The 14,926-nt window shown below is 48.4% G+C and overlaps 1 protein-coding gene across 1 annotated transcript in view; it reads right to left on the reverse strand.

Moving 5' to 3' along the window:
- SYT13 (synaptotagmin 13) overlaps nt 1-14,926 on the reverse strand; it is a 46,005-nt gene that overhangs the window by 11,614 nt on the left and 19,465 nt on the right. The window contains exons 2-4 of the mRNA XM_003254467.3: nt 4,027-4,252; nt 2,632-2,766; nt 490-791 (exon numbers count right to left, since the gene is read on the reverse strand). Coding sequence (XP_003254515.1) covers nt 490-791; nt 2,632-2,766; nt 4,027-4,252 — 663 coding nt within the window. The remainder of the gene's footprint in view (nt 1-489; nt 792-2,631; nt 2,767-4,026; nt 4,253-14,926) is intronic.

Below are 14,926 nucleotides of genomic sequence, written 5' to 3' on the forward strand. Positions count from 1 at the left end.
GTGGAACACATCAAATATCATCATTTGCCTGTGCCAATTTGTCCCCTAGTCTGTACACTCCTGAGTGGTGGGGCTCCACCCTTCATGCTCACCTACACAAACGGAGGGAGGTAGAGTGCCCTGCAGTGTCTGCCACATCGTAGGAGCACACAGCGTATAACTGGATTGAAATGGGGACAGTACTTCATAGCAGTAAAGGTAATACACACAGCATGGCATTTTCCATGACGGCAGAGAGAGTCTTTGCATGGCAAGTTAGAGCCAAGACTAGGAGCAGACACTAGGAATCCCAGATCCTGGGCCATGGGTCTCCTCTAGCCCAGGATCTAGCCCTCTGCCCCATTCAAGACTCCAACCTCCCTTCCAGCCCCAAGCCAGGGAGGTCTCTGAGGCTTGTTCCCTAAGACCGAGTTGCTGGGAGGACACCGGGTTCTGCCATCCCATGCTGCATGGGCAGGTTTTACCTTTCTAACCCAGGGGTAACCCTACCTTCGCTGAAGTCTTCAGCTCACCCCACTGGGCAGCCCCTAGGGGCACAGATGTCCCGTCCAGGCCCAGGCGGAGCTCTCCGGCCACGCTGTGGCGGGAGAAGCGGTCGCAGGTCCTCAAGGTCAGCGTCAGGGTGGCTGTGGGGAGTTCCTCCTCCGCCAGGGGGAGCACCAGGCCTTCCTCCCAGGTGGTGTGCAGCTGCCGCTTCTTTAGGGCTGTCTGGGCCTCCACAGAGCCGGTCCTATTGGCCACACTCCCTTGGACATAGCAGTCACAGCCTCCATCGTGGTTGCTGGTCACAGCTGCAGGCAAGGAGAAAAACACAGGCATGGGACTTTCCGAGGACAAGTGGAGGGGGCAGAAGCACGCCTTGCTTAGGGCTGTGGAATCCAGCTTAACAACGTGACCTTGGGTGTCTGAAAGGCTGACCACTCCGGGCACCAGGGAATCGCCTTTCAGTGAGACATTTAGAAATAGATCATTTGAGGGGGCTGGCCTCAGCACATGCTGATTCTTTTTCTTGGAGAACAGGGACAAGACTTGGCATTTCCTGGAGTCCCCTGAACTCCAGATTCTGAACTTTTGCCAAGGTGCCAGGGCTTGCTGCTGGGGGCCTTTATTAGTGGTGCTGCTGACACGTAACTGTTTGTTCTGAACTTTAAATAGTCACCACGTAACCGTTTTCCACGCGAATCACTTGGCTCTTACCTCATGAGTGAGTGTGGCTTTATGTTCTGAACCTTGGTGTTTTCAATGCTTCACAATGTGTGGATCTGCCTAGAAATTTACACCTTTGGTTATTTTCTGACTGGCTCTTCAGTAATCATTTGGAAAGTGGTAGCTGACATTTCACAAGAAGAGAAGATGAAGAACTGAGGCCATGTATCTTTTTTTTTTTTTTGAGATGGAGTCTCGCTCTGTCACCCAGGCTGGAGTGCAGTGGCACAATCTCGGCTCACTGCAAGCTCCGCCTCCTGGGTTCACGCCATTCTCCTGCCTCAGCCTCTCCGAGTAGCTGGGACTACAGGCGCCTGCCACCACGCCCGGCTAATTTTTTGTATTTTTAGTAGAGACGGGGTTTCACTGTGTTCTCGATCTCCTGACCTCGTAATCCGCCCGCCTCGGCCTCCCAAAATGCTGGGATTACAAGCGTGAGCCACCGCGCCCGGCCGAGGCTATGTATCTTAACAGCAAGAGCTTTCCACTGAACTTCAAGGGACTGCTTCGTCCTGGCTCTGTCACCAGTTAGATGCAGTGATCTCTGACAAGTCATATGACTTGCCAGACCTCAGTTTCCTAATCTGTAAAATGCGCCAGTGTGAAGACCAAACATAATAAAGTATAGGAGGAAGGTGCTTTAAAATCTTAAAAGATAATACAAGGAAAAAGCCTCAGAAAATAGAATTATACACAAAATTCCAATTTATCTGACCCCATTGCTAGCCCTGATTCCTTTGAAAAGTCTTAGCTTTATTTGCTGACCTTAAAGTGAATTGTCAGGGCAGAGAAACCAAGACATCCTGCCACCCTCCGGCCGCTTGGCTCTTAGATTGTAGAAACTTTTCTGACCATTTGGAACACGCTGTGTGTCCAGCACAAAGCCCTGTCCAATTTCAAATTCATCTATGGCAGAGACGGCTAGTTCTTCACCCCAAACTCATTGCCTTTCCTTCCTGGGCACCCGTCAGCCCACACTTCCCAGCCCGCTTTGCAGTTGGGTGTGCTCATGTGACTGAGTTACAGCCAATGGGATGCAAGCGGAAGTGACGTCCATCAAGTCCAGGTAAAGGCTGTTAAGGAATGATTATGCCCTCTCCATCTCTTTCTCCTTCCATCTGCCGGATACAGATGGCAAGGATACAGATGACAAGGAGGGGGTTGTGGAGCCACAGCTGGAAAGAGCCTGGTCCTTGAATCACCATTTGGAGAAAAAATGTTTGTCAACCAGGAATCCCCACTTTGGACTGCTGGGGTTGGGAGTGTGGGAAATCTTTGTGTCTAAGCTCCGTGTGTTCCAGGGTCTGGTTGTTAGAGTCCTAATCCAGTGCTCTCTCCAGCTGCGGATGATCCCATCCTGCCTGCACAGCTCCTCCAGCGGAGATAGACACGCAGAAGCCCACAAGAGTCAAATAAGAGCCATACCTTCCAGGCGAGTCACAAACAATTCAGCCTTCTGACGGTCATAGTCCAGGCAGTAGTGGAGTTTGGGGGCCTGGTTCCAACTGGCAGCCTTCTCTGGGTTCCAGGTCTCCATGACACAGACATCCTCCACCACACCTGTTAAGAAAGTCGAAATCGTCACTGCCACCCACACTGGGGTTCTGCTTTCCTGATTACACCTTTCCCATCTCTATCACCTATGCCAGGAACCCAAACCCAAGTCTTCCCAGCTGTATGCAGAATCACAGTGGCCACACCAAGACAACAGGTGGGGTCAATGTCACAGCCCATTAGGCTGCATCTGTGTCCACTGGCTCCCTCACCAACCACACAAAACAAAACAGAGACTACACAACAATCTACTCTCCCTGCTTTATGTTTTGTCTTTCTAAAAGGCCTACATATTCTTTGGGTCAGGGACGACCACGTCTCTTCTTCCCATATCTTCCCCAGTGCCCAGCAGCAGCATGGTACACCTAAAGGTACTGCACTGTTGATGCGGATGCTCATGAAAAGGAGAGTAGAAATAATAATAATATGTTTTGACTGGGCACGATGGCTCATGCCTGTAACCCCAGCACTTTGAGAGGCCAAGGCAAGAAGACCACTTGAGCCCAGGAATTTGAGACCAGCCTGGGCCACATAGTGAGATCTCATGTCTACAAAAAATAAGCAAAAATTATCTGGGCATGGTGGCATGCACCTGTAGTCCTAGCTACTCAGGAGGCCGAGGTGAGAGGATCACTGAAGCCTGGGAGATTGAGGCTGCAGTGGCCCATGATCATGCCACTGAACTCCAGCCTGGTAGACAGAGCAAGACCCCATTTCAAAAAAAAGTGCCTTGGACCTTATCTCAAAAAAACAACAAAAACCTCAATATGTTTTTTGTTACCTCCTTTGTGCCAGGCTCTGAATTAGGCATTTTATGTGTGTTATTTTATCTACACTTTACAACTCCCCTACCAGACAGATAATAGTCTAGTCTCATTTTATAGATGAGGAAACTGAGGTTCACGGAGTTACAGCGTGACCCATGCCATACAGTAAGTGTATGAAAGGGCAGCAAATTAAACCCATGACTCCGAAGCCCATGGTTTTCACCATGGCTCTTTGTCCTCTCTCATAGTTGCACACATATGACTTGAAAGGGACTCCATTTCCCAGTGGAAAGTTGGCGGCCTGGGGGAGAAGCGCTATGGCAACATGTTGTCAGGAAGAAAGGACCATAATTCTGAGGCCCAGCGTCCACCTGCTTGGCCAGTGTCAAATGCCGGGGCACTCGGCCTCCTCATCAGGCCACACACAGCATCTACAGCGACATTGACAAGCCCCACCGGAGTGCTGCCCATGGAAGTGCAGGGGGCAGGAGACCCCTACCATTCTGAGGGAGGATGAACAGCTCCTCTGTGACCTGCCTCTTCAGGCGACTGTCATTCGGGGGTTGGGGGCTGGCAGGTGCAGTGGGCTCCTCCGTAGACCTCAGTGAGTAGTCTGCATAGTTGATGACCTCTGGAGCCGTCACAGCTGGCCGGGGTCCATAGATGTCTGGGAACTTGAGGAGGGTGCGGGGCTGAACAGGTTCCGTGGATTTTTTAACGTTGAACTGCAAACACAAATTACTCTGATTAGTCCACAAAGGAGCCCTCCTGTCTGTTTCCCCCCATGGAAGGGAGAAGCGGTGAACTGACCTGTTGTAGGCTGCAGAGGGAGAGGTGTGGTTCCATTCTGCTCCGAAGAGCACAACCTATGAAGGTCTAACATCATCTCCAAACCCACTCAAATCCACAATCCACTGAAATGTGGGCCCTGTTCATCCATCCCTCCTCCATCCATCGGCCCATCCATACTATGGCTGCGCCCATGGGTATTGCCTGGACCTGCTGCAGGTGGTCCCCCCTCTGCTGCTCTCGTCTGCTCCCCTTGCCTCTTCCTTCTCCCTTCTCCCTTCCTTCCTCCTCTTCTCCACCTAAAGGCTCAGAAATGCCAGTGGCTCCCACCACACTTGGAACAAAATGCAGACTCCTTGCAGCTTGCCTAGCTTGATCCTGCTCATCTCTCTGATATCGCCCCCAATCCTTCCTTTGCTCACCTCCAGTCACTGAGCTCCCTGCTTCTCAAACAGCTTGGGCTCTTTCCTTGGTCCAGCTTCCAGGCCGTAACTTTTCCTCCCAAACCGCCCACTCCTACCTCCACCTGTTTTTTGCATGGCCGGCTCCATCTCACACCTGAAGTCTGACCAAGGAGTCCATCTCTAACCCTACAATCTAAATTAAATCCCTCCCCCAAGCCTGTCCCTCCCTATCACCACATCCCACTGTTTGCTTCACAGCATTGATCTCACCCTATATTGTTTTGGTCATAGGCTGGCTTGTTTGTATTAAGACTCTCCCACTAGCATGTGAGATCTATGAGCACAGGAATTATGTCTCGTCTTGCTCCTGCCTGGATCAGCCTGGTCCAAAGCCCACTGCCCCTATGGCTCTCAATGTTTATCCCGCCTTCAAATCTTTCCCCAGCAGAGCAGTCCCCATAGGAAATATTTATCATCTTGTTACACACAGCAACTAGTCACCCTGGGAGAGACATGTATGACTTGCAAAATCAGTTTCCCTTTGCACCTCCACCCCCACTAAGAGTGTCACTGGGCATCAAGTTGCTGTGTCCCTTGTGCCTAGCATGGTGTCAGCTCACAGGGAGCATGCAATCAATACCTGTGACTAGGGCTGCCATGTTGTATGGTTTGTGCACTGCACAAAAGTCTCTGGATGAGGACAGAGTGGAAGCCAAACTGCAGCCTGTGTACCACTTGCCCAGTTGCGTGCTCTAGGTCAGGCCCTTTCGGTTGGTCTTTTCAAAAAGACCCACCTGCTTGTCAACCCTTAAGTACATGGGGCTCCTCACACAGCATCTACAGACATCGACAGGGATCTTCTGTCTTTCCCTCCTATTTGAGAGACTCAAAGTTATATGACAGGTAGCAATAGGAGCCTTCCTGGTCCTCAGGATTGAAGACCAGGTCTAGAGCTTAAACTGCCGGCACTCTGGGTGGGCAACCCACAAAAAGTCCCTCAGGTTAAGACAGGCAGATCTGAAGACTGAGATCTACGACTGAGTCTCCCAAGAAGCCTCCTGCCCTCCATGCTGGCCCTCCTGGCCCTCCCATCTCCATGGCTGAAGCGAGTAGTGGGTACAGATGGCTGGCAGCAGGACTCAGGCTGCCCTACCCAGTGGCAGGAGTGACCCTGCACCGTGTAGGGGTAGGGGTGGACGTGGTCTGGCAGGAGAGGCAGTTAATAGTTTACACTATTTCAAAAAGTTGTGTTTCTAATTTTTGCACCCTCTTTATTTAATTATCCCAGGATGAATCCTGGACATTCTGCCCTGGTTGAGACTCTCTCCCCAACCATTCCCGAAGGAGACTGGACCTAGGTGGCAGGGGCATTCCTTAATTAATTTCATCCATTGGACAAACAGAGGGGATGTGCATAAGAAGCTGCAGCAGGGCCCAAAGGGGCAGGAAGCAGGGGCCGGACTCTCCGGGACCTCTTGGACAACCACTTCCTGCCAGGCCCCCCATCCCACCGCTGCCCCTGCATTTCCAAGTGTTTTCTTTTGAACTTCCCTAAAAGGTAGAGATTATCCCTCTTGTACAGATAAGGAAACTGAGGCTCGGAGGAGATAAGAAACCCTCAGTTCTTCTCTCAGAAACACTGCACAGTAGATTATAATGTAACCCAAGTGAAGGCCTGATTCTAGCCTGATCACCACTGAATGTGCCTGGCATGCATAGGCTCTAAAAGCATTTCTGACTTTCGGGGGAGTGAAGTCACTTGGAATCATGCAGCTGGTGAGGGCAGCAGCAGAGTAAGCCTAGATCAGCCTGGCCCAAAGCCCATTGCCCCCATGGCTCTCAACATTTTTCCTGCCTCCAAATCTTTCCCCAGCGCAGCAGTCCCCATCAAAAACATTTATCATTATCTTGTTACACACAGCAACCAGTCACCCTGGGAGGGACATGTATGATTTGCAAAATCAGGTCCCCTTTGCACCTCCACCCCCATTGAGAGTGTCAGTGGCATCAAGGAGGCTGGCTTCCGGTACCAACCCTGCCGCTGGAGCTGGGTCACTTTGGGCAGGTCATTTCACCTCTCTGGGCCGTCACCTTAAGTGACAGGTGATTTGCAGGCTATTCCACTCCACATTCTGAGTTGCTTTTTTAGGCTGCAAAGAGGTGAGAGACACCATTGCTTTATTTTCAGGTATAGGTGAGTTAGGGATGATCACAAACAGGTGAAATAAATAAGTATATTTGGCCACTCAGGACCACAATACAGAAGCGGACGGGAGGCAGTATGTGTAAATAACACATGATGGCCAGTGCACAGTACATGCAGGGCACAATCAGAGGTGCCTGGGAGGCCAAGCTGGCCTTCAGGGAGGAGCCAGAGCGTGACTGAGACCTTGAGAGAGAGGGGGATTTGGAAGGCAGAGGCTAAGACCGGGGTTGGGGAATAAAAGTCTGTGCTCCTGACACCAGATGCTCAGGGCCCTTGGAAGAGACACACAGAGCGATGACTAATGTCTCCATCTTTCTATCCTACACAAAGTCACCTTCACCTTCAATATCTCATATAACTCTGTATTACCATCATCCTACTGTTTCACAATGAGGAAACTGAGGCTCAGGGAAGCTCGCGATCATACAACTGACAAGTGGTATGTATCATCGAGCCTCCAGATGTTTCCACTTCAAATTTCATGTCATTTCCATTGCCCTGCAGCTGCTTCTCAACACCACCCCCTCGCCCCCTGCAAAATCCCTGTCAGTCTTGCCACTGGATTCTAAATGGCAACCACAGCATCTCAGGGGCCCACCCATTGCCACTCCCTTCCGTTCCTCACAAAAGCATTCCCAGAGGCTCCTGGGCCTTAGCACACACCTGACTTAAAGTCACCCTCTACTGTCACTTGGTTGGGACCAGAACTAAGACTGTTTGGGTGGCCTGGGAAACATTTTTGTGTTTATATTTGGTTTCATCCCAATTCAGTCGTCTGAGAAAAGGGCTGGGCTTCATTCCCAGTTTGATGCAGTTTGGATGATTTTGCATTTTCAAGGGGGAAATAAGCACTGGGCTCAGCTCTGAGTGAAGTTCACTCTGTGTTGCCTCAAGTCTTGACAGTCTGGCTCTGCCTTCCTCCTTCCTCAGTGGATCTCAATTTGTGTGTCCCTGATAACCTCAGGAGCTTGTTACCAGAGCTTAAAATGCACCCCAGAGCAAAAGATTGGGCATTTCTTGGTTGTCTACCAGTATCCGTTCCCTCTCCCCTCTACCCGCCCTACACATCACCAGGTTGTCTAGGTGCCATCCCATCCCCAGCTCCCAGGAAGAGGTCAGATCCTTCCATTTCTTGGCGTTATCTTGGTGACTGATTCCCGGGGGTTGGCACCAGTCCTGGGGAAGCCAACCCAGACGGAAGCGAGGGACTTGGATTCCACAGTAGTAGAAGTCCCCTCCTCCCTGGACAGGAAGTGGGTGGCCCTGCCTTGTGACTGCAAGGTGAGTCAGCCTTGGGGCAGCAGAGTGGAGAGACAGAAGGAAACTGTGTCCTTGATGGCAATGTCATTAAGCTGCTCAGCCAACCAATCCAGCAATCTGTCCTGCCTCTGCATTTCAAGTTACATGAGTAGTACTGTTCTTATTGTGTAAGCCAGTTTGAATTGGGATTTTTGTGCCTTGCAGCCAAGAGCATCCCAAACTGATGCATTGCCTTTTTCACAAGCATCACAGGAGATCATGACCCTGGTGTAAAGAAACTGGGCCTAGGGTAGAAAGAAACCCTCTTGAATCTCTGCATCCAGCCCAAGGCATCTTCATTTGCTGTTTATTCTTATCCCACTTTATCCTGTGTGGCAAATGGCTGGCTTTAGTTGGGAATGACTTACAGCCTTTGCCCAGGCCAAGAGCAGAGTCTGATGACAGCTACATGAGTCTCTTCAAGGAGTAAAAGCAGCAGCTGATTACCTATCTCCTTCTCTTGTACAATCTTATTTATTGCATTTCAAACCTGGTTCCATCACATCTTTCAAATGCATCTATATTTGCACTTAAATAGCTGAAACTTCAGTGCCAGAGAAACAGAAAATAGGTTCAGGGGTTGAGAGAGGGAGCCTGGGAGAGGGTTCTAGGTGAAGAACAAGAATGTCTGGGGGAAGAAAGTGCTCAGGGTAGCAGGGCCCTAGAGAGAGACCTTGCTCCAGCCTTCCACCATGGGTGCACGAGGGGCAGGACTTAGAAACAGATATTCTCTGTCTACGTGTCCCTTGAAGCCCAGGAATAGAGCCTGGGGAGTATATCTGCAGGGTGAATGAGGGAAGATTTCCAGTGGAGACAGGCATTCAACAATTAGGGGATGGGTGCACAGCTGTTCTTGGCATTGCATGCACATCTGGATAGAAGAATCACACCCTCAGATGTGCATCAGACTCCTCAAATGCCTCCTTAGATTCTCCCCCTCACCTGTCCCTGGGACCTTTGGCTGCTTGCTCCCCCCACTGTGGCCAACCAGCTGTCCATGGGCACAGCCACACAGATTCTCACACTGGGCTCAAGCCGTGCCCCTCTTGCCTTCTGCCCTGGGACTTCTCCAGGCCTGCTGAGTTATGAGACACCAGGAACACTCTGTCCACTCAGAAGCAACCCAGATGAGCAGAGAGTTAAAGCTCCATAGGGGAACTCAGCAACAAAAACCCAAACAACCTGATTCAAAATGAGCAAAGGATTTAAATAGACACTTCTCCAAAGAAGGCATGCAAATGGCCAATAAGCACATGAGAAGATGCTCATCATCACTAATCACCAGAGAAATGCCATTAAAACTACAGTGAGATATCACCTCACACCCATTAGGATGGCTACTATCAACAAAACAGAAAATAACAAACACTGGTGAGGATGTGAAGAAATCAGAATTCTGTGCACTGCTGGTGGGAATGTAAAATGTATAGCTGCTGTGGAAAACAGTATAGTAGTTTCTTAAAAAATGAAAAATAGCCTGTAATCCCAGCACTTTGGGAGGCCGAATCAGGTGAATGAATCACTTGAGGTCAGGAGTTGCAGACCAGCCTGGCCAACATGGAAAAACCCCATCTCTACCAAAAATACAAAAATCAGCCCTGTCCTGGTGGTGCACACCTGTATCACAGCTACTTGGGAGGCTGAGGCAGGAGAATCTCTTGAACCCGGGAGGCAGAGGTTGCAGTGAGCCAAGATCATGCCACTGCACTCCAGCCTGGGTGACAGAGTAAGACCTTGTCTCAAAAAAAAAAAAAAAAAAAAGAATAAAATTGCTGTATGATCCAGCAATTCCACTTCTGGGTATACATTTAAAATAATCGAAAGCAGGGTCTTCGAAGAGATATTTACACCCATGTTCATTGCAGCATTATTCACAATCACTAAAAGGTGAAGCAATCCAAATATCTATGAACGGATGAATAAATAAACAAAATGTGGTATATCTATACAACGGAGTATTATTCTGCCTTAGAAAGGAGGAATATTCTGACACATGTTACAACATGGATGATCCTTGAGGACATGATACCAAGTGAAATCAACCCGTCACAAAAAGACACATATTGTGTGATTCCACTCAAATGAAATATTAGAGTCCTCAAAATCATAGAGACAGAAAGTAGAATGGTGGATGCCAGAGGCTGGGGGAGGGGAAAATGGGAAGTTATTATTCAATGGGTACAGATTTTTAGTTTTACAGCACAAAAAGTGTTATGGAGATGGATGGTGGTGATGTTTGTACAACATCTTGAATGAATTAATACCACTGAACTGAGGCTGGGCACGGTGGCTCATGCCTGTACTCTCAGCACTTTGGGAGGCTGAGGCAGGAGGATGGCTTGAGCCCAGGAGATAGAGACCAGCATGGACAACAAAGTGAGACCCCATTTCTACAAAAAATACAAAAATTAGTTGGGTATGGTGGTACACGCCTGTAGTCCCAGCTACTCAGGGGGCTGAGGTGGGAGGATCACTTGAACTCGGGAGGTGAAGGCTGTAGTGAGCCGAGATTGCACTATTGCCCTCCAGCCTGGGCAACAGAGGGAGATCCTATCACACACACACACACACACACACACGCACAAATTGAACTGTACACTTAAAAATGGTTAAGATGGTAAATTTTATGTTATGTTCTTTTACCATAATTAAAAAAAAGAGAGAAAAAACCCCAAACACCTCCATGGGAGGAACTCAAGCCCTGTGAGCAGGAAGACAGGCAATGAATTCTCCTTCCTCCTCCTCACTATTCCCAAAAGTGCCTTCAGTCGCCTTTTGGAATATGACCCCTGGAAATCCAGCAGTCACCCTGGATGCCAAGTGGCAGTGGCTCAGTAATGCCCCTGTGCTTGTCCTCCCTCCTCCCGGGCCCCGCCCACGGTTCCCTGGCTCCTGCGTCCTCATGAAGGGCAGCACAGACACCTCCGGCTCTGTCTCCGGTAATAATCCAGGCAGAGACAGATGGCACGGGGGGTGGAACCTGAACCTTCATTTAATGAACAAATATTTGTTGAGCGCCACTACAGGCCAGGTCCTGTGCTAAGTGTTGGGAATATGGGAGTAAACAGGACAGATGCTGTCCTTCCCGTATGGGGCTTATGTTGGAAAACCAAAAATTAATTATGTAGTTAATGATCTGTAAACAAACGTTTAACCTTACCAAAGATGCTAGGTGACCCCTTTTGTGACATGATTAATTTTTCACCTTAGGGCTGTTTGTTAATTTGGGGTTTCATGCTGGGACATCCCTCTTACAGTAGCACTGCACCGCCCAGGAGGTTGCAGGTGGGGGAAGCAGATCCAGCTAAAAAAGAGATCATCTTTGCTCCTTAAACTTGAACTTTAAAAAAGGGGAGGGCAGAGAAGAAGCATCCAGTTGAGCATCCAGTATTCAGATGATGCCAACCATGGGCCACTGCTGCTGCTGGGGTCTATAGTACAGCTAAGCCCCGCCAAGGGGGTAGTGAGGCCAGTGCAAAGGGACCTGCAAGAGTCTGTGGCTCTGGGCTCTAATACTGGCGATTATGCACACTAACGTGTATATAATGAAATATATCCTGCTGGTCAGGTATTCAGGCTCTAAAACAAGACAGCTTAGTTGGAGTCTGGGCTCTGTCAATTACTTGCTGTGTGACCTTGGGTCTGATTAATTAACTTCTCTGTGCCCAGTTTCTTCATTTGTAAAATGGGGATGCTAACAATAGCATCTATCTCCTGGGGTTGGATTGAGGCTTAGATAAGACAACTCACGCAGAGCTCTTAGGACAGAGGCTAGCCCAGCCAACCCTCGACAAATGTCGGCAATATTTATGTGACCCTAGGGTCTAGTCAGGTGCTACAAAAAGTGGGGTTTGTGTGTAGGGACCAGTTGATGAACTGTTTTTGTTGTGTTACTTTTTTACTCATTTGTGATAAATATAGACATTGAGTGTGAGCATTAAAACAAACCTAAACTAAGCTAAACTGGATCCTCTCTCACAGATAGTTGGAGAAGCTCTGGTCTAGACCAAGCATTCTCACACCAGAACATCCATGGTAGGTGCATCTATGATGAGATCTCTCAGGGTCCTGTCCCTTGGTGTCCACGCCCTTATATAATCCCCTGTCCTTGAGTATGGGCTGGACCTAGTGACTTGCTTCGAATGAACGAATATGCAAATGTGAGAAGACAATGCTTCTAAGATTAGATTACCCAAAAAATGACATTCCATTTTCCTTGCTGTCTCTCATCCACACCCTCTGATAAAACACACTGCAATGTTGAAAGCTTTCCTATAGAAAGCCCCACGTGCAAAGACCCGAGGGCACCGCAGGAAGAACTGAATCCTGCCAACAACCACAAGAGCAAGCTTGGAGGCAGAGGTTGCCCCAGTCAAACCCTGAGATGAGCACTGCCCCAGAGGACACCTTGACCACAGCCTGGCAGAGATTCTGAGCCAAAGGACCCAGGTAGGCCATGACTGGATTGCTGACCCCACAGACACTGAGATAATAAGCATTGTTGTTTTAAGCCATTGTGTTTTGGGGCACTTTGTTGCACAGCAATAGATAACTAATACAGCTGTTTGTGAGAATTACCCAAGAAGATGCTAAAAAAAAGTAGACACCACTACACACCCACTAAAATGGCTAAAATCAAAAAGACTGACAACACCAGTGTGGACAAGGATGTGAGACATTTGGGATGCTCACTAGTGCCGGTGGAAGGGAAAATGGCAAGCCACGTTGGAAAACTGGAAGTTTCTTAAAAGTTAAACATAAATCTACCTTATGACTCAACAGTTTTTATCCACTCCCATGTATTTATCCAAGAGAAAGGAAAGCATGAATCCGCAAGAAGACTTAGACATGGCTACTGAGAGCAACATGACTCGTCCTAGCCAAACACTGAAAGCAGCCCAGCCTTCCACCAACAGGACAATGGAGAAGTCCGTTGGGGCATATTCTTACAATGGAATATTCCTCAACCAACAAAAGGAATGAGTTTCAGGTACACTCAACAATAGAGAAGAATTACCAAAACATGGTGAGGAAAAGAAGACAGCTGTCTACGAATACATACTGCATGATTCCATTGACAGTGCCGGATCTCAGCCAGGGACAATTTGGTCCCTCAGGGGACATTTGAAGTGTCTGGAGACATTTTTGGTTGCCACAACTGGAGGCGATGGAGCTGCTAATGACTACTGTCACCATAGGGGTTGGGAGCAGTTACTGGAGGCCAGGAATGCTGCTAAGCATGCCATGATGTCAACCCCTATCTCGGTTTGGACAGCTAGAACAACTTACCACAAACTGGGTAGCTTCGACAACAAATGTTTATTTCTCACAGTTCTAGAGGCTGGAAGTGCAAGATCAATGAGCTGGTGAATCTGGTATCTGGGGAAAGCCCACTTCCTGGTTTGCAGAGAGCCGTTTTGTTGCATCATCACACGGTGGAGAGCAGACAACATCTCTCTCACATGTCTTCTTCAAGGGCACTAATCCCATTCCCGAGGGCTTTACCCTCATGACCTGATCACCCCTCAAAGGGCCCACTTCCTAATATCGTAGCCTTAGGGGTGAGAATTCCAACATATGAATTCGAGGGCACACATTCATTCCCTAATTCCCCCACAACAAAGAATTATCAACCCAAAATGTCATTAGGGCTGAAGTTGGGAAACCCTGATTTAGATGAAGTTCTATGACAGGTGGAACTCATCAGTGGTAATAGACATCAGAACAGTGACTGCTTTTGGGGAGAATGGACTGGGAAGAGGCATGTGAGGGGTATGGGTTACAGCCTGAGGGATACATATTTGTCAAAATTGATCAAGCTGTAAACTTAGGATGTGTATATTTCACTGTATGAAAATTATATCACAATAAAAATAGAGATAGAGACAGATACATGTACACACATGCACCTCTGAGTAACACGCTGAATTGGGCTTTCTGGGGTGGTTGAAGAATCTGTATGCTCAGCAAGTTTGCTGACTGATTCCTACACACAACCAGCCCAGAACTTGGCTGTGGACCTACATTTAGGATCCCCTGGTCTCTAGACCAGTATTTCTCAAACTTTCTTTCCAAATAGCCTCAGAGGCAGAAGGTGACACGTACTCTAGGGAAGAGGAAGCAGTCAGGAGCAATTGGGGATCTTTCTCCAAATCTCCAATTCTATCTTACAAATTCATATGAGTCTTTGTATTTGATTCCATATGATTATTTTAGTATTAAAATGTTTTAAATTACTACCAGCAAGGAAAAGTTTCTTTTGTTTATTTTATGACTTCTAGGTCTGGTACCATACTCCTTCCACTCCCTCTCAAATACACACACACACACACACACACACACACACACACACACTTCCTAATGTCTGGACAACAGGCATTAAGTCCATTACATCAAGCTATAAGAAACTGAGAGAGATCCTCATTTTGCTCATTTTGCCTCCAGAGAAGGACCAACTCCTAGAGGCTGAGTGGGAACAGCCTCGCTATCCTTTGAAGATAGCTTAGAAGCTTATCAAAATTTCCCTTCCAACTGCAGAGAAAAGTTTCCTGGAGAAAATGTGGGGCGCAGCTCTTAACCAATCCGAAGGTTTGATCTCCTCTGCCCATTCCTTCTGTAGAGGAAGGCACACCCAACCGATTGTGTCCTAGCAGATACCGACAACTAACTGAATCTTCATGGCTAGCCAGTCACTTAACAGA

The sequence above is a fragment of the Nomascus leucogenys genome, chromosome 15, assembly GCF_006542625.1.
Source record: "Nomascus leucogenys isolate Asia chromosome 15, Asia_NLE_v1, whole genome shotgun sequence".
In the NCBI taxonomy this organism is placed as follows: domain Eukaryota; kingdom Metazoa; phylum Chordata; class Mammalia; order Primates; family Hylobatidae; genus Nomascus; species Nomascus leucogenys.